The following is a 19,574-nucleotide window of genomic DNA, read 5'->3' as shown; positions in this document are numbered from 1 at the left end:
TACTGTAAATTAGTGATTGTACAACGTTAAGGTGCTTATTCTGTACCAGGCGATTTCGATAGCCTCTAGGCGTTCGATAATTCATGCGAATTTCGAAACTTTAACTCGTTGTTTCGAAACGTTTCGAAAACAATAAACATTTCAAAATGACAGTTTGAAATAAAAAAACTGTGAATTAGCTTGATTTTTTCTGTATCAAAAACGACTTAACCTTTGTAATAATAGTATACGATAGCAGAAAGAAATTATTAATGCATAATCAGGACGTTATAATCATTTTTCAGATCAAACCGTTCAGATCGAAGCACGATGTAAACAAAACGCCAGCTGTCGATCACAAAAATGCACTCGACATGCAGGCGATCGTGAACACTAAAATGAACCCAAAATGAACCAAATGAATCATCGCCTAGAGGCCATCGTAATCGCAAGTTACAGAATAAGCACCTGAATTTCACTTCATGTAAAGTCATTTATCGCCAACATTATACGCATAACAGATGTAATAAAAAGCCTTTCCGCAAAAAGTCAAAAACATTTTTATTATTAATTCATTCTATATACCATGTAGATTGTTTGCTATCGCTGTTTGACGAATGCTGTCTCTGTTTGACCATCTAAAAGTTATAAATATTAAACACCAAAGCAAAAAACATTCCCAAATGTCAATGCAATAGACCGATTAAACCATAAGCAGGCTTTGTTAACAATTCTGTTCATCATAAAACTAGATAATATATGTATTATCCAAATGAAAAATGCTTGATATTGATAATTCATAGGCACGATGATAACAGCTAAGTCAAATATAGAAATACGTTAGTAACTTCTCTCACATCCAGTTAGATGCGTTCTATTTTAAAGGCACAGGTTGTTTTTTTTAATATTTGTGAATATCCACAATATACTCGAATGATAATATTGATTTGGAGGGGTTTCATGCTACCTAATAAAAGAATGGTGACATTATTGTAAATGAAATAACATGAAAATAAAATCGGAAACGAAATTATGCGTCGTACAAGACGTCCAATAATTGTAAAATTGTTAAAATTTCTGTCCAATTGTAAAACATGTTTTGGAACCTAAGAATGCTGTAAAACAATAATGAAGGTGCATATTCTAATGCTGCTACTAGCTGCCGAATCATTGAACGCCGTGGATCGGAGGAAGGGTTGTGAGTTCTGCCTTTTTTTCTTTCATTATATGTAAACATTGCTGCTTTGTTGAAGGTTGCCCCGAAATCACTAAGCAGAGATTTGCGTTACCATTTGTTATCCAAATTTCGTTCGAAGGGAATCGACACTGCTTTGCGGGATAATTTTACAATGGCCGGGTAAAGTTTGCAGGGAACATACCCTTTTCGTTTGTGCCTGCTTTCGATCCCATCAACCAACCTTCCTCCTAAAAGAATAAAAATCATAGTATAGCAATACATATGACCCAAAACAATTTCTCCCATTGCTGATATTATTTGTACCTGATCTTCTGGATCTTCATATTCGACCACGTCAATAATATCGCCCACATCAAAGCTTAGTTCATCAACATCCTCACGAACATATTTATACGTCGCTTTAACGCGATATAAAACTCCTGGTGGTAAATCGGTAGTCGTAGCACCTATTTCAATGATCAAGAAGGAAAAGACAGGCAACAGTATAATTAGATAAAATTGAACAATTTCATGCCGAATATTTTCTTATTTTTTGTATTCAATGGAAATTGGTAATGTTAGTGAAACATTTTGTGGTAAAAGGGACTTTTCTGAACTGTGCAACGAAAGGAACGTAAACCCTACATCTCAGCAAGCATCTATATAATATATTTTTCATTAAAAAAACTATTTTTCTTCTTAGATGTACAATGAACACTAGCCTTACTAACCTGAAGGTACCACACTTACCGACTGGAGCGTTATAATACAGCTTACTGTTATTATTCAGGCTAGAATAGTGCAGTTGATGGTCGTGTACATTCAATGATGATGGATTCTTAGACATGGCGTTGTTATTGTGGACATTGGTATTCTGGTTAGTTGCATTAGTTGCATGACGATGAAATATTGAAGACGTTACAAAGGGACAATGTTCTTTAAAGAATGTATCAGGAGCAGCGAGTACACCAGCCAGTATGTGCGGATCATCACCGGTTAAATAGTTAGAACTGCAAATGTGTTGGGCTGAATTTGATACAGGATAAAATGATAGGCGGACAAGTCATTAGTGACGGAAGAATTTATGTCAGAAGCTGAGATATTGAAGGTGAGGTATTTTTATAAAACAAATAGTGTAAGCACTTGCTAAATAATAAATAATAGCACAACCGATTAATCTGGCCATAATAAAAGCAGACACTTAATTTCAGAACATTGGAAAGAATATTTCTTACACAAGTTACAAAAACGTAGAACTTATTATACATCATAAGTAATAATTAGTAAACGATATTATAAATGTAAAGTAGTTAATAAAATGAATAAGCATTACTTGTTTGTGAAATAGCCGTGGAGGGAGCGATTGGCGATGTGGGATGATCAACCTCTCTTGGGGGGCTACTCGTAATTTCAGCAATACCCTCATCAACAATATTTGGCGGTTTACAGATACCTTTTGAAGAGCTCATATCAGTCGAAGGCGATTGGGTGATTTCTAAAGCATCGTCCATGAACATTTGGGAGTTTATCACTGCGATAGGTTGAGGCGAATCGCCTTCTTGTTGATTAGAATGTGACTGATGGAGATAAGCCATACCGTTTGATAGAAAAGTTTGTTGTGATCCGGCTAGCGTCGATGGATCCGCATCCTCTGAAGATCCGCTCTCTTTCATTTCGATCTCATTCGTAGTCTCTTTACTGCTACTATTGTCATTTGATTTCTTATTCAAATTCGATGAGATTGTGGTTGCGGTAACCGCTTTTATGGCATCTGTGTTCTGATAGGAAGGTTCTTCATCTTCCGGGGACACAGCAGGTTCTGGCATTTGTGCATTTTGTAAATTATCTTCTTCACAGCACCGCATATACGTATGTTAAAATTCGAAGAAGTTTGAGCACACACAAACACAATGGTGAATTATTCGTGAGTGTCGCAATGATGTGAAAAACGTAGGGCAAGCGAGGAATATATGTGAAAAGAAGACACAAAAGAAAAAAGAAATCATCACATGCATTCACTTCTAACTTGTAGTTAAAACGGAAAATCGAAAATGAAAGCATTACAGACAAGGGTCAGTTTTGTGGTTATTTATTACGGGCAGTACTCTTTTATGAACAGAAGAATATAAGACACAGTGTAAGGTGCTTATTCTGTACCAGGCGATTGCGATGGCCTCAGGCGTTCGATGATTCATGCGAATTTCGAAACTTCAACTCGTTGTTTCGAAACGTTTCGAAAACAATAAACAATTCAAAATGACAGTTTGGAGTAAAAAAACTGTGAATTAACTTGATTTTTCTGTATCAAAAACGACTTAACCTTTGTAATAATAGTATACGATAGCAGAAAGAAATTATTAATGCATAATCAGGACGTTATAATCATTTTTCAGATCAAACCGTTCAGATCGAAGCACGATGTAAACAAAACGCCAGCTGTCGACCACAAAAATGCACTCGACATGCAGGCGATCGTCAATACCAAAATGAACACAAAATGAACCAAATGAATCATCGCCTAGAGGCCATCGTAATCGCAAGTTACAGAATAAGCACCTTAAGCCGGGGATACATGAAGCGTAAACTCTTGCGTAAACTCAGAATGTAATGCCAAAAAGTTTACATTTGCCGTTTACACGGTGTAAAAAAGATTATAGGTCAACGGAGCATAAATCCTAGCGTAAACGCTGTTGGCAAGCGATTTGCCTCACTATATTTCCTGTTTGTGGTTTGCATTAATAGTGAGTGATCATTACTAGCGTTTTTAATCTTTTTTTCGGAAAAAAGATCCTATTTTCCTCACAAAAGTCGATAAAAGTTCAGTGTAATTCGGATTACACGTCTCAACCCGGTCATGTAAACATGTTCAAGTGTAAATTAATTTTATATTTACGCTTGAGTTTACGTTTCATGTATCCCCGGCTTTAGACTACAATGCGATAATTGACAATTGAAAAATTAAAACAACTACAAATAAATAATTAACTGATGATGTATTCTTGAATTTGAGTAACCTGATAAAATGTTATTACTTACGGCCATTGGGATTTGCCGAACCATTGATGACAGTGTTCACAATCGATAAGTTTGTTTTTATTGGTGATTGGGTAGGGCTTGTAGGATTTGAAATCACTGTAAGATTATAAGTATAATGAATAAATAAAAATTGTTGAAGATAAATTGTTATGGAATGGTCTTTAGATAGCTTAACATACCATTGATTTTTTTCAATGTGTAAGAACCGCGCTGTGATTCTGTAGCCAATTTATCGACTATTGCCTCTAGTTCAGCGTAAACCTTAGATGTTTCACTGTGAAACTGTTGTTCGCAAGCGAACAATGTTTGCAAATTCGTCACCAAAAATAATATTCTAGAGTCGAATAGAGCCGGTAACTCATCATGCAACTCGGAGTTTAAAATTTCGTATGTGCTTTTAGCCTCTTCTAGTTGCTCGCGACCTTTTGTAACCTGGATGAAAAAGTAAGGGTTGTCATATTAGCCATTTGTGAACCAATATTTTAAGTGTTTTCATAGATGATTTAAATCTAGTACCAGTTACCTTGATGTCATCCTTGCGTTTGGCAGCGTTAGCTTGAAGACTTTGGAACGAATGCCTTTGGCTGTCATAATCAACTAGTTTGCGTCCTCGCTTATCGATTTTTTTCTTTAAAAAATAAGGATTAGTATTGTGTCCCTTTGATACACTTTCATTGTTTACCTTCATTTCTGGAAATTGCATTGCATATGTATCTAATTGCTTTAGAACTTGATCAGCAAGCTTATACGAAAAATGTTGGAATTGTGTATCAATTGATTTCGTCTGAGCATATAAAGCCTCTGAGCCTGTCCACTGGCTTTCATACACTTCAGCTATGGCATCCATTAAACTTTTCGAAGCACTTTGTACGGCTTAATAAAAAATAAAGGTTAAAATAAATATGAAATCAACAATCTATTCAAATCTCAGGTTACTTACCACGAATGCATCTGATGTAATTGCTGAATTCTTTTTGTAACCTTATCGCACAAGTGTGCTGGCGATTGAAATTCGTTAAATGTTCGTCAAATATTTCATCCCCTGTACGATCGACTTTGCCAAGATTTTGGAGTAGCTAAAAGAAAAGAATCAATAAAAAACATGATAAAATCTATTATTATATAGAGAATTTATATGAAGAATGTGTTAAGTGTTTCCTTTCCTATTTTCCTACTTTCTTAAGGAATTAAAAAGAGAAAGAACTCAAAACGGAAAAATAGTAGTACATTATAGTTGTGTGTATAAACGCTAGTATGCGTAGGTGTAGGGAAAATACACATCTGTATGTGAATGCTCGATGGTCATGTGGACAGCAACAAGATACTAACACACGTGACTTGATCACTTGATGCAAGAGATGAGCTAATTCAACCTTCAACATTCAAGGTTCCAGTTTTCCTGCAACCGGAGCCAAAAAGACATGCCACCTGAAATCTGGTGGGTCCATGATACAAAGTACATAAATCAAAAGAAAGCATGAATCATAAACACATCAAATATGTATAAAAAAAAAACATTGCACCAAGTGGTATATTATAAGTAAATTCCCGGTAAATCCAAGAACCTAGTAAAGAAGTAGCCTAAGGCTTGAATCTTTCCGGTTAAACCTGACCTTTCCAATTGAATGTGGATGCTCATTTCATATTATCTTTAGTGTCAGTGAGATATCACACAGTGACAAACAAGTAATAGAACTGTAACTAATATTTGATCATCGACAAAAATACATATAAATAAATCAATATTATACGATATATACAATATGGCAAATCACTATCATTCACCGGTTTATCCCCGAGGATCATTAATAAAATAAATGATTCTATATATATATACATATTATACTTTGTTAACACTTTTTAATATTAATTCTTAAATCTTAGTAGCAAAAAAAATCAATTATTTATTAGCTAATTTTTAAAAAAAGATGATGTACAATGTTGAAAGCCAGGAAACTTAATAGTACGGTATGCTGCTCGTACGAAAATATACAAACCTTAACTTTCACAACAGCATAGTGGGAGTAAACAGAGTATGATTTTGAATATAGATGGTGGGCGATCTAGATGACCCTGGTTAGCTTACGTGCACACTCTTAAGAGTAATATACCGACATTGAATGTCAGTTTATAACAAATCAAAGATAAAGAAAATATCGTATGTTACTTGTTTCACCCTTTGAAAAAAAAACATTACAACTGAAACTATATCAGTGAAACATATGTCTAAGTATATCCAGTATATTTTAAAAGGTAGCATAACCAATCAGACTGATTCATTCAAAGTGGTGGACTTTGCTTTAAGGAGCAACTCGTTAGGTATCTCATTATTTTGTGACATACTTGTTTAAAGTACGTAGACCCTTCGACAGCATCCAGACTAGCTCATTTATTATAGTTTTTTGCGGCTAGAATACTATATGTTATTATTCTTTTTCAATGCCACGCAATCGATTATCATCAATCTGTGGCATAATGACATGTATAAATGACACTATTTCTTTGTAATCAAAAAAGTAACCGAAAAATAATTCTTAGATACCAGTTTGATTCTCAACACTATTCGGAATGCTAGGAGAGTCCTTCAAAAGGCTGCGGATGCTAAAGTTTCTCTTTCAATTTGCATACAGTCGTAAAATCATATAATACAGTAAGATGTATGCCTAATATCATAGTACGATAATTATGACACCATTAGGATTGAAGAGACGGCTCATGGGAAAACGAGTTCGCAAAGGTACGTTAATTCGATCGACACTATTTATTTGCTAGTTGCCTAGTAGGGTATATGGCACAATTCATTCAATTCAAAGTATAACGTCTGTAAAAAGTTATGAACAAACGGGCCGTCCGTCCTTATATATGTATAAAATATGTCTGTTAAATCAAAATTCAAAACAAACTAAAAAATGTAAATAATCAGTGGCCATTGAAGAAAATGAAATGTGATAATAAAACACCGGCAATTCTGCTCATGCGTTTTAATAGTTGAAATAGAGTTTGAATAGTTGAAAGAATAAAATTAATTTTGAATCATATCGAATATCACATACTATACACTTCAATATCAACAAAAAAAATAAAAAAATGGTACTTATTTTTTCAGTTTTTGTCCCGAATTAACAGAGAATTTGTTTACTTATAACCAAAGTTTCCAAAGATTGTTAAGCCTGAATAACAACGTATATCTGACGAATGGCACATAAAATGAAAAGGTAGGCAAGAGAAAAACGACTATAATTCCCGTTTTTCTTGCCATTCATATTCTGGAACTCCAAATAATCTAATGATGTGAACTAGGTGGCTGTGGCTAAATGGATGCAGATTCTGCTTCGTATAATCTGCCCTGAACGCAGCGTAATATATCCAATCCTAATCGTTGACAATAAAAAGCTAAATATGAGGATAGAATAATATATTCAATTATTCTTTTCATGTGCTTCATGTTCAACGTATAAAATAATAAAAATCATACATGTGTGATGATAATAATAATAATAATAATAATAATAGTAATAGTATAGCCACAACAACAAGTGTAAGTTGGCACATTTATGTGAGACACTTTTTCTTTATATTCAAGAATAGTCACACAAAAATATTTCAACTGATAAATGTTGTAGACCGGAGTTTCAAACAATAAAAAAAAATACTGCCCCACGCTCTGCTAATATGGACATCAAAAGTGGATTGCAATTGATATTTTAGCAAAAGAAGACTTGGTAGCGTGGGCACCATATAATTCACGTTCACAGAAATCACCGTTGCCTTCTCCAAGTAAAACAGAATACTCGTATGTTTTGCAAGGAGATTACTAATTGTATTTTTAATAATAATTTAACAAACATGATTCTTCAATATATGATCATAGCATTCTATCATAATAAAATCAAAATTAATTATTGTCAATGTTGTTTGAATCAATAATCCACATGAAGTTATCTTGTTTTGATGAACTTAACAATTGATGTCCCTAGAGCCACAAAAAGTTCACCACAAATCGGTCTGGGACACCAGTTTAAAAATAGTCTTAAGCTGTATGTTAAGGTGGCTTTATTGTCACCATCTCCCATGATCAACGGATTACGATTTTGAAAGACATTTGTCTAATTCACCCGGTGCGAAGGTCCAAAGTTACGGTTCAAACAGAAATGATTTACAAAACTCTCGTCTATAAAACTGTAGTATTTCTGTTCACACATCCTAATAGTATCTGCAGTAATAACCATTCCCCTGACCGTAATTTTTAATGCTTAAATCTTAAAAAAGGAATATGTTTAAAAATGTAAAAAGCAACAAAGCAATAGGCCGAAATCCAAAATTAGATTTGCCGATTACGCGAGACCGCTCGTTCCAAGATTCTTTTCCTTATTTTTTAGTGTGCCGCGACTTATTTATATACTCAAGATAAAGCCAACATATTTAATACTATTCAAGAGCACGTAGTAATTCAGACAAAAGCAAACGAGGCTCACAAACTCCCAGATTAAGTTACTTTCAAATAGCGATTGCCTATTTGTATAAATACGAGTGTTCTTTATTAATATTTTACTAACACGTTTACGTTATTGGAATAGTAAACAGGTGCATGCTGGTTTCATCTAACAATTTTTATATACATATTAACATAACATATTTTTAAAAAAGTTAAAAAAAAAATCAATTAAAACCTGTCAGAGTGAGAATTTCTGCGCTTCAATCTTCGAGAATCAGTTGATTATATTACTGTTTAGTTTTCGTTTTTGTTTCTCTAATACGATTTTCTCAAGATATCGGATTCACGGTGATCTATAAATCTCTTTAAGATCTGACCGAGGTGCTTGAGCACCGATCATTCATGCAAATGATAAATTCAATTCCTCATCAACTATAAACAATCATTAACGTCACAGGTACATAAAATGTTTTAATTCTTTATCGTTCATTTTGATTATATCTCGAAATATTTCTTCCTCATATCACTCATATTTATGGTTATCTTTGAATCATTATTCGTCTTCGTCATTAAAGTCGAAATATTGATTAATTCTTCTTTTGTCCACAGATTTTTGAGAATAGCTATGTTTTAGAATAGGGTTTCTTCCAATTGCCGTATAAATGATAGATGAATGGTCAATAATACACTCTTTTAAAGGTAAGTAATATGAGTTGCTATCAACTCTATAGCCGTCTAAACCCGATCAATAATCGATAAAGACAGGAATTTTGAATATGTAGGCGTATGTATCTTCAAATGGTTAAGATATAAAATGTACGCAATGTTAACCAAGACGGCTCCGTGTAGCGCATGAGGAAAATATAAAAATTATCTAAGCCATATGTAACCGTTCTATTTTCGGAAGCCCACCAACCGGTTAACCAGGCATTCCCAGATCCCTTCAGACAATTTTGACAACAATAAATGTGAAAAATCTCATCCGATCAGACGGGATCATACGTGGCTACAGAATTTATCGTCTCCATGAAATGATAACGTAAGACTGGCGAGCAATAACAAGCATACAGCTTCATAAGTTTTTATGACGACTTTTACTTACCTTTTCCTTCGCCCTTCCAGCATGCTTTTGCATCGATTTGGCTAATAAAATACCTTTATTCTCAGCCATTTTCACAATTTTCACTAGACACTTTAAACCTCGTAAGTTGTTGACACAAAACCCCCGACAACTCTATGCTGCTTTTGATGTTTCTGTCAATATTTGAAAAGATGAAAATATCCGATGAATATAATATATAACTAGTAGCAGCAAGCTTAGTAGAAAATAGGCCAAGAGATACACATGGATAGCTGCTTTTTTATATCTCATGGTCGTAAGGTACAGAAGTTCCACGGAATAGGTTTATCTTACGTTATTTAAGTTATCATGAACACTAAGGTTGATTCAATTTAAATCCTACAAACTCGCGTAACATTCACTCATTTTCACTGCCACTGTACTACGTTCGTGATATGGAAATAGCGAACATACGGAATTAGTCACTGTATCAGTTCTGTAAGGTTATACTTCTGTATCGTTTTAGTCGTTTCCGCGATGTTTTCACTAATCTCACCTTACAAAAAACTCAAATTGTACCTTAAAATGAAAATAAAACGATCTGCAACACAACCTAGTCGTTTCCGGGATGTTTGTACAAATGTTTTTTTTTCACAGATGTTTCGTCAAAGGTTAATTGTGATATCAATGGTGATGATGGTGGACAAAAATTGATGATGGTGGAAAAGCCATTGCCATCTGCGTTACGGTACTTGCAGCAGTGCACGTTCACACTGGTCACCACCGCTTGCAGCAAACTTAGCAAAGGTGTAACCCCGTTGACAAGCCACATTTTCTCTCTCCTGTTAAAGGCTTCCGCAGACTGGTTGCGGTACGTGCGGTACGTGCGGTACTTGCGGAAGTTGCGGCACTTGCACGTTCAGAATGGTCACCACCGCATCAAGCAAAGCAAGCAAAGGTGTTATGTTACAGTGTCTTTCCTTCGCTTCTTTTGCTGATCTTACGAGGTTAAAATAATAAAAAATCGTTTTCTTCTGACAGAATATAGCCTCTAGGCAATGAAATGAGTAAATAGTTTAGGGAAAAACTGATATTACATTTGTTTTCTTGGACTTTGTAACACATTTTTCGCTTTTCATGCTGCTCAGTTTGTTCAATCATTGTTGAAATAACAAGTAATAACAAAAAAATATTCTCCAAGCCTGTGAAACGAGAAACGCAACATTAATATATTAAATATGACCAACAAACCAATATATCGCTTTTGCATCGATCGAATGTCTTAACTTAAAATAATTACTTTCATTTTTCAGCCACAAAATGCTTAATATTCCTTAATATTGAACTGGTGAACTGGTGAACCACACTGGTTGCGGTACGTGCGGTACGTGCGGCACTTGCGGCAGTTGCGGACGCCTTTCGGCTTGTCAAACACGGTATCCAACGCGGTTGTTCAGATGTGCTTGTGTTGCGGCACGTGCGGCACGAGCGGCACGAGTGGCACTTGCGGTAGCTGCGGCGAATCTGTACAAAATCACAACTCCGCCGCAACTGCCGCAAGTGCCGCATCCAAAAGGTGTGTGGAGTAACTTTCAAAACAAAGATGTGGTGTAGTATTTGAATAATGGTGTAACTATTTCGGTTACTTTTGTGGTTTTCAATGAAACTATACATAAATTGAAGGAATATTAAGCATTTTTTGGCTGAAAATGAAAGTAATTATTTTAAGTTAAGACATTCGATCGATGCAAAAGCGATATATTGGTTTGTTGGTCATATTTAATATATTAATGTTGCGTTTCTCGCTTCACAGGCTTGGAGAATATTTTTTTGTTATTACTTGTTATTTCAACAATGATTGAACAAACTGTGCAGCATGAAAAGTGAAAAATGTGTTACAAAGTCCAAGAAAACAAATGTAATATCAGTTTTTCCCTAAACTATTTACTCATTTCATTGCCTAGAGGCTATATTCTGTCAGAAGAAAACGATTTTTTATTATTTTAACCCCGTAAGATCAGCAAAAGAAGCGAAGGAAAGACACTGTAACATAACACCTTTGCTTGCTTTGCTTGATGCGGTGGTGACCAGTCTGAACGTGCATCTGCCGCAAGTGCCGCACGTACCGCACGTACCGCACGTACCGCAACCAGTGTGGTTCAGGCTTTAATGTTTAACAGGGGAGAATTTGTATGACGCGCGCGCTCCCCTGTTGACAAATTTTTTGTTCGAGCAGTACATCTTTTTCTTTCGAGTACATGCTATCTCTTTCACTCCTACGGTTTGTTTTGATGCTGTCTCACCACTCGATCACTCACGAGCGCTGCGTAAAGGACACGGCGAACGAAAGAGGAAGGTGAAAATTTCTGCTAAGGCCTGGATCCAACATGGCGTCAGTTGAAAACGAGGCGCAAGAGGCAGGATGTGCTGCGCTCGTGCATCCGAAAATTTTGAAGAAAAAAGCTAGTTTTGCTGTGAATTTGTATCATTCGTTTGTGCTACGGAGCTTCTAAACCCGTGGACATTGTTTGTGGGCATGCGCGACAACGGAAAATGGTAGGAAATTGAAAAATATTTTGTTGATCAAATCTGATCATGATCAATCATGTTGTCTTTTTTCGGCAGCATCCTGGCATCAATCAGCGTCGGACAGGCAGCGAAGCAGAGGAGTGTTGTGCGAAGTGTTGAGTTTTGTGATGTGTTTTGCGAGGCAGAGTGTCCGATTCAAAGGTGAAAATGAAATTATGCTTTTGCGTGCTTCATATTGATCCGAAATATCTTAGGGGGCGGGGCTACTGGGCACAGCGGTACGGTAGGATGGCACACACACCATCGCAAAAATGCGTCGAAAATGGCACCAATACATGCGCAAAAGCCCTGTAAACAGCAGCAAGATTTCTATCCTGTTAGCGTCCTGTTAGTCTCTTAACAGGACAATTTGAGTGGCGGTGAGCGATTTCTGTCACACGGGCGGTGAGCGATTTCTGTCACACGGGCGGTGAGCGATTTCTGTCACATGGGTCCTGTTAAGCCTTAACAGGAGAAAATGTGGTTTGTCAACGATCGTTTTATCGGTTTACTAAAAACAATACCTATAATAATTGGCAGTATAGTATAATTGGCACTCGAAACTACAAAATTTCTTTTTGAATTTCCGATTTCAGGATTAGAAAAAAGGTCGATATTTCCTATTTCAACGACCGGATCCAATGTGAGCGTTACATGCGTTGCCGCAAGTACAGCATTCAAAAGGTGTGTGGAGTAACTGCCAAAACGAAGTTGTGGTGTAAAATTTGAGTAGCGGTGTAACTGTTTCGGTTACTTTTCTGGTTTCCTGGTATGCATAAATTGAAGGACTACTCATCTCGTGAATGGTTAATTAAAGTATTGGTGACAAAGAGTATTAAGGAAATTATCATCAAACGCACGCTTTGACCTGTCAAAAATCAAAGTCCAATCACTAGTTTTTTTTACTCGCCCTTTTAACAAACATAGTGGAATACATAAAGTACGAACCTGGGCAAAGACACCACAGCTATGGGACTCCTACCAGTTACATTAAGATTGCTCGCCATGATGCCACGAAAACGAAATAGTCTGGCCAGCAGCGAGGGTTAAACATTCGTTGATAGAAGACGATAGGTTTTCGATTTGTCTTCGACTTTTGGTTCCGATTAGGTGCAAGTTTTGGGAAAATCGTTTCAAAGTAGCGAGATACATAGAGTCATGTATGAGGCGCAATTTTTGAAAAATCAATTTCTTTGTCAGTTTTTCTTCGATTGATCCAAAAAATTTACACAATATTCTTGAAAAGATCCTCATTGACGGAAAAGTGCTAAAATTAAGTGTTCATAAAAAAGGTAAATAACTTTTTTTTGGAGGGCGTTATCAAAAACCAACGTTTTCAAATAGGTAGTGGCCAGCGATGGCCAATATTTTGATTGATGTTCTTTTGGTTTTGAAAATAAATGAATTTTGTTGAGTCAAAAAATCGGAAAAATCTAAGTTATAGTATAAACTATGTAAAGCATAACCAAACAGTCCTAATTACCTTTTGTCCGGGTTCTTTGCCCATGCGTAATGCGATTTTTCGGTGCAAATCAATAAGAAAAATCTATGCGTATATTATGCGATATTTTATATGGTGATTGTGCAATATTGTCGTAAATTAAAGGAAATACAATAAAAATCAGCGTGTGTTCGGCTGTAAAAAAGAGTTTGTCTCGTTGCATATGAAACGTATGGCGAATAATGCCTCATTTAATGTGTTTGCTAGACAAGCATGATCAACCATCGCTGTCGGTACCGTCGAGTTTCCTCTTTTTACCCCTGACATCTGATACAACTGCTGTAATGTGAAAATGGTTAAATCATCAAATTACAGCACTGCATTGCGTATTTTTGTTTCTTTATGTTACCTTTCGTGCGTGAATCTAATGTATCGGCAGGCAGAGGGTTTTCGCCCGTCCCTAGATCGGCACCATCCGCCGGAACCTCTTCAGAATCATCATCGTTACCTTCTGAATCTTCATCTTTCTCTCCGGGACCATCACTGCTTGTCTCTTCCGCTTCGCAGTTTTCTATTCCGTCTTCATCATCACTATCGCTATCGTCATCTTCACCCTCAACACTCTTCCAATCTTCCTGATCTTCCTCGAGATCGTCGTTGTACAGATAAGCCAGAGAAACGTCATCCGACTCTTCACAAGTGTCCTCTTCTTCTGTATTTGTTGACGAACCCGCAGGATGAATATGAAAAAAAAGCAAAGTTTTAACATAGAGTGAGCTGTACATGAAATGATACAGTGTTCCCATAGAATGATGCTTAAAAATAAGCTGATAATCTTATAAAATTTAGTCTAACATGTATACTAAATACTTAGGGAAATCGAGGATTACCAATAAAACCCGGATTGATAGCATCCTTCTCATGCGTTGGGGGTATATTTTGAAAATATACTTGGTTAATGAATGCAAGCAAAGTGACAAACATCATCAATATCGAGAAAAATGATGGCATACGTCGATGTTGCTCTTCTTCATCGCGAATGATTGCTTGTTTTCGCTGTATCTCTTCATACAATTCATCTATATCATCTTTATCGAATTCGCCTCCGTCTTCAGACGTTTTAGAAGAACTTATCGTGCTGTTGGCAATATCAAGTTGTAGCATAGTGCACTCAAGCCCATCAATTGCATTGCTAATCGTCATTTTTTCTATACATCGCTTTTGTTGTATCCGAGATTCGAGTTCTTCCAACTCATCAAGATCGATTTCAATTCCATTGATAGAGAAGCGCGAAGGAACCACATCATCTGCAAACGGTATGGAGTGGCAGTGTACTGCAGGCCATGCTTAGCTTCTTCAATAAATGTGTGGGTCGGGTTGTTGTGTAATATTCTCTATTTTACAGTGGTTTTCATGGTCTTTTTTTCGTGCCAATAGATGATTTGACGACTCCTCTCAGATATTAGCAAAATTTTCAAATCCATATTAAACTGTCAGTCATATATTTTACTATTTACTTCGACTATCCACAGCATCCAGTTTGCTTAAACTTACCAACTATTTCCTCTTCATCAGATGGAGCTTCGGCGAAATCTTTGTCGAATCTAAAAACAAATTGTAATTTGAAATAAAAATCTCTTCACGTGTAATTGATATGTCAGCGAAGACCGCTACTTACCCATCTAAATACTTTAAAGATGGCAGCAGTTGAAATATTTTATCACGATAATTTTCAACTAACGTAACTTGATTATTAAAAAGATCCAGCACTTCTAGGTTTCCCAAATTTTGCAATGGTTTCAGCTCGTCGAAATCTTTTATGCGATTTCCTGACAAATTCAAATGTGTCAGCTTAGGGCTTCCAGTAAGGTGACTCAAACTATTTGAAATCCTGTTGTCCGATAGTTCTAACTTTTTTAGATTGATTAATTTGGGAAAGTTTTTCAGTGATACTAAACCAACATTGATCAGACTGAGCGTTTCCAGAGCAGTAAAATTGTCAGTTAGTCCATCAATATATGTACTGCGACAATTGTCCAGGATGAGTTCTGTGATCTGCAATTCAATTGAAATAGATCACCAGTAAACACATCTCGATCGATCGATGCACGATCGTGTGAAACGATGGCGCCTTCTGTTTGTGAAACCATCAAATTGTTTTGCTTACCTGATCGTCTGTGCGACCACGCTTCTCCAATATAATACGTTTCTCCATTTTCGTTGATACGGGAAGGATTACAGGTTGGTTATCTTTCTGTTCTTTTGAGAAAAAAACGTTTGTTAGCAACGCTGCAAAACGGTACACCAAACCGAAGAATAGGCCAAAGGCTCGAAGTCTCTATAATAATAAAAAAAAGGTACACCAAACCAAACATTCTTCAAAAACACAAGTTCTGGATGTTTTCTTTTCTATCACCTAGAACGCCAGAGATAGACGCTGTTCTCACAGGAAGATTGTTTGGAGATTTCCTTAATTCGATTATTATTTTCCTTCTCGGATACGGATGTCCCGGGTGTAACCAGCTCCGATTGCTATCCTACGTTGTGTGTAACTTAAAAAGCTATCCGTAATCTTGATCTTAGAAGCTCCCTACCGTGATGATGATGGACTGGTTTCCGAAGGTTTCCTTTGCGACGCCTTGACGGGGCGTAGATATCTCCGTTCCTTGGTTTGTTCCGGCAGCGTAGTGAAAGGATTTAGAATTAGTTTTGTTTATTCCAACCAGATTTTTATGGATCTTTTCGCGCTGCGGTTCTTCAAGAGTTTTGCACTTTCCGCGCTTCCTTTTTCAACGAGTGTGACGACTAGCGCCGAGTTTGTACTTTCGCGTACGAAAAAGTTAAAAATTAATAATTTCCCACTTTTACTCAAAACGCTTTTCTAACCTCAAAAATGGAGACCAAAACAATAAAGAACAATAGAGAGAAGGAAAATTCTTTTCTTCTTGGCGCGGATTTATTTTATCGAGAATAAAAGCAATCAGCCACGTTTTAACACAAATTTTCGTTTCTTTAGATTATTTAAATTAAAAATTATTCAAAATATTTTTTCCCCATTTTGCGATCCAATCCAATATTTGCGAATTTCAACACTTTCTTGACCACAGAATGGTAACGACGATGTTTTTTTTCGCTCACTCTCTGATGCGCGAACCAGGCTAAGCGAGATGGCCAACGTCAAAATCTCGAGCAGTTTTTTAAGCCCTGGCAGCCAAAATGGAATTCGAGCGGTTTTGAACCGCGGATTTTTGCCCGTTTTTAAGATTGCGTCTAAACGAGCACGAAAGTATCGCGAAAGTATCGCGACGACGAAACGAATAAACGTCATCCCCATACAAGTGCGCGAAAGTTTGATCGCGATAGCATGGATGCCCGTGTAGGGAGCGAATGCATCGCGAAAGAACGAACACTGCTGTCAAAGCTGTCATTTCATATAAAAAAAGCCCTCTGGCGGAGGTCTGTCGAAGAACACACGCTTTCGCGAAAGTTTTTGCTCAGTCTGAGCAAAATCTTTCGCGATGCATTCGTTTACCGTCTGGAAGCAACTTAAGGGAGCGGTAATTTCTGCGGTCAAAAAAGGCTACACGGACAACACGGTTGTATGGAGCGAAAGCAGTTTTGGCCAAATATTGCATGCTTTGTTCGCGGGAGCGCGGCTGACTCGCTTTTTTGTTCCCGCGAGCGCGGCTAGCTCGCGGCTGCCAAAGGAACTTCTCTCTGATTTGTTCGAGCGATCGCCGCTGGCTCGTTGTTCCCAAAGGAAATTCTCTCTCCGCGTAATGGTCGGAGAGGAACCGCTTGGGGTTTTTTGTCTTTGCTCACTGCTATGCCTACGAAGAGAGGCACGAGAGGCATCCACCACCGTTGGTTGGACAAAGAGAAAAAATGTTTGGTTGTGTTCGCGTCACTTTCCCTCTCGCTGTTCTTAAGCGCTGCGAGCGATGCAAGCATGCAAGCCTATCTAGCGATAAGCTGTACGCGATCGCCCGCTTGTACGCTCGGCTTGGCCAGCTTGGCCAGCTTCGATGGTTCCGGAGACGGACAGTCCATGAATTATTCGACCGCCGTTTCTTCTTAAAATGCTCGTGGTACGAAATGACTCTCGACAAAAACACCTCGAAAAAAAATGCACAAATTTACACAAATTTTACGTACACAAATTTTCCTAACGCAACAGAATTTTTTTTTTATTGTGGCGTTTGGGATCAACAGTTTGTAACAGTTGAAAAAGCGTAATAGAGCCGCGCGAGTCGCGAGATCTAACTTGGAGCAGTTGGTAACGCCACCACACGTAAGGTTTACCTTACGAGCCCCAATCAAGTCTTCACTAATCCCTCCCGACTTACGTCCACAGAAACACCAGCCAAGCCAACAGAGGAGCAATGAGCCGCGATTACGAAGAAGTCTGCAAGAAGCCGCCGTGTCGGGCCGGGCAGAAATGCACGGGAGAGCACGCGGTGCAGCAGCGGTGGTAGAGAGAGGGAAAGGCCCTCTCCCCGGTGGAAGACGGACCCTCCCCGGTGGGAGAACTTTTTCTCTTTTTTTGTTCAAAATTCGGCCACTAACTCGTGTCAACGGCCACTAACTCGCCAAAATCTCAAGGAAAACCGAAAAGTTAGTGGCCACTGTCCGCCGTTTTTGTATGGAAGTTTTTTCCTTGGACGCAACCCGGGGAAGCTCGATTTTATAGCATTTTTTGGACCTCGTTTATGGCTCGATTTGGTTGTTCGTGTAGTTTACCACACTCTCTACCGACGTATATTGTATGAAAAGCCATACTTGATGATTCTAAAAACAATTACCTACTTCTCGAGCCTTCTTTAAGCGTGCAGCAGATGAAACGAAAGTCTTTTAGCATATCCACTTCCTCATTCATATGGTGCTGATCTTCCGTGTTGTACTTTCCTCCAAAACTGATAGCGAAAGGAATCCTATGATTGAATAAATAATTAGTTTCGATGATTTCTTAATCTCTGTAGTTTTTTTTACATTTTTCCAATCATCCGTCTTCCGAGGGCGTCCGAGTTTGGAACTGTAAGCTACTGATCTATAGTTATGTGACGAATATTCTTCATCACACCTGTGACAAACATTCACATAACACTACCACCCATTTCACTCAAGTTAACCATTAGCGCGACCACCAAGATCGTCGTAACAATCAGAACGATCTTGCAACAACTGCCGCTTAATGTAAACAACGAGAGAAGCCACGAGCGACGATAACATAAACATCCGCAACGATCGTCGCCCGGGATTATGATCCAGCCAAGGATGACTCACGGGAAAGTACATGAACGATGATGACTCATAGGAAAGTACATGTACGCCAGCACCAACGCCCAGAACGTCATCACCTATCCGGATCAACCAGATCAGTCTTCATCCGACTTTCATCGCATCCAGTTCAGCTTCAGCTCGTGCTCTCCGTTCCGTTCAAATTTACTAACTACTAACTAAGTGTTTGAATAAAATTGTTTTTTAAAAACTACATGGTTATCCACCAACCATAACTCTATAGGATGTCATTGTCTGCCTTCCGATTGATGATAATTTTTCTGGTAATATCTGTTGAAGTACTTGGTTTAAACAATGATTAACAAGCAGTTTTCTGATGATCATGGAGTTGGCTGCCCTTCGATACACCCATTCCACGTGAAAAAACCCGCGCGCAATCGACTTTCTACTGGAGAAGCTAGGATAAGTGAATTTAACTTATATAAACAATAATGAAGGACACGTAAAACATTAAAACAAACGCAAATAAAAGTCCTGTTAACTATACAGTGACCACAGGGCTCTGCCAGAGTGCTAATAATATTTATTGCAAAGTGGGCTTTTACTTTTGTCACTATCATGATTGACCATCTCTCACTTC

The 19,574-nt window shown here is 37.5% G+C and overlaps 2 protein-coding genes and 1 long non-coding RNA gene across 21 annotated transcripts; 1 reads left to right on the top strand and 2 right to left on the bottom strand.

Moving 5' to 3' along the window:
- Nucleotides 1–523: 523 nt before the first annotated feature.
- On the bottom strand, nt 524–10,393 carry LOC126575841 (amphiphysin). Of its 13 annotated transcripts, none has more exons than XM_050236796.1 (12): nt 10,244–10,359; nt 10,042–10,129; nt 9,730–9,881; nt 5,133–5,268; nt 4,875–5,065; nt 4,716–4,820; nt 4,372–4,624; nt 4,193–4,288; nt 2,490–3,005; nt 1,907–2,182; nt 1,481–1,623; nt 524–1,404 (listed from the first exon to the last, which is right to left on the bottom strand). In XM_050236796.1, the coding sequence occupies exons 3-12, from the start codon at nt 9,796–9,798 to the stop codon at nt 1,324–1,326; spliced, it is 1,866 nt and encodes a 621-aa protein (XP_050092753.1). In that variant the 5' UTR covers nt 9,799–9,881; nt 10,042–10,129; nt 10,244–10,359; the 3' UTR covers nt 524–1,323. The 13 variants fall into 13 exon arrangements, with proteins under 13 accessions (XP_050092753.1, XP_050092755.1, XP_050092759.1 ...); XM_050236798.1 differs by having other exon boundaries at nt 10,267–10,359; XM_050236802.1 differs by lacking the exon at nt 10,244–10,359 and having other exon boundaries at nt 2,490–2,609; nt 2,754–3,005; nt 10,042–10,237.
- A 1,645-nt stretch (nt 10,394–12,038) lies between these two features.
- On the top strand, nt 12,039–12,925 carry LOC126575935 (uncharacterized). Its single transcript, XR_007608285.1, has 3 exons — nt 12,039–12,243; nt 12,313–12,417; nt 12,852–12,925. It is a non-coding gene; the product is annotated as an uncharacterized LOC126575935 (long non-coding RNA).
- Nucleotides 12,926–13,810: 885 nt separating this feature from the next.
- LOC126575856 (acidic leucine-rich nuclear phosphoprotein 32 family member A) lies at nt 13,811–19,488 on the bottom strand. Of its 7 annotated transcripts, none has more exons than XM_050236836.1 (9): nt 18,686–19,488; nt 18,499–18,627; nt 16,291–16,361; nt 15,864–15,955; nt 15,375–15,751; nt 15,251–15,300; nt 14,587–15,003; nt 14,106–14,408; nt 13,811–14,035 (listed from the first exon to the last, which is right to left on the bottom strand). In XM_050236836.1, exons 1-9 carry the CDS (start codon nt 18,697–18,699, stop codon nt 13,974–13,976), a joined length of 1,515 nt encoding a protein of 504 aa, XP_050092793.1. In that variant the 5' UTR covers nt 18,700–19,488; the 3' UTR covers nt 13,811–13,973. The 7 variants fall into 7 exon arrangements, with proteins under 7 accessions (XP_050092793.1, XP_050092794.1, XP_050092795.1 ...); XM_050236837.1 differs by having other exon boundaries at nt 15,864–15,950; nt 18,503–18,627; nt 18,686–19,487; XM_050236838.1 differs by lacking the exon at nt 16,291–16,361 and having other exon boundaries at nt 18,503–18,627.
- Nucleotides 19,489–19,574: the final 86 nt, after the last annotated feature.

Source organism: Anopheles aquasalis, chromosome 3, assembly GCF_943734665.1.
Source record: "Anopheles aquasalis chromosome 3, idAnoAquaMG_Q_19, whole genome shotgun sequence".
NCBI lineage: Eukaryota > Metazoa > Arthropoda > Insecta > Diptera > Culicidae > Anopheles > Anopheles aquasalis.
This window is presented reverse-complemented; position numbering and strand designations above follow the sequence as displayed.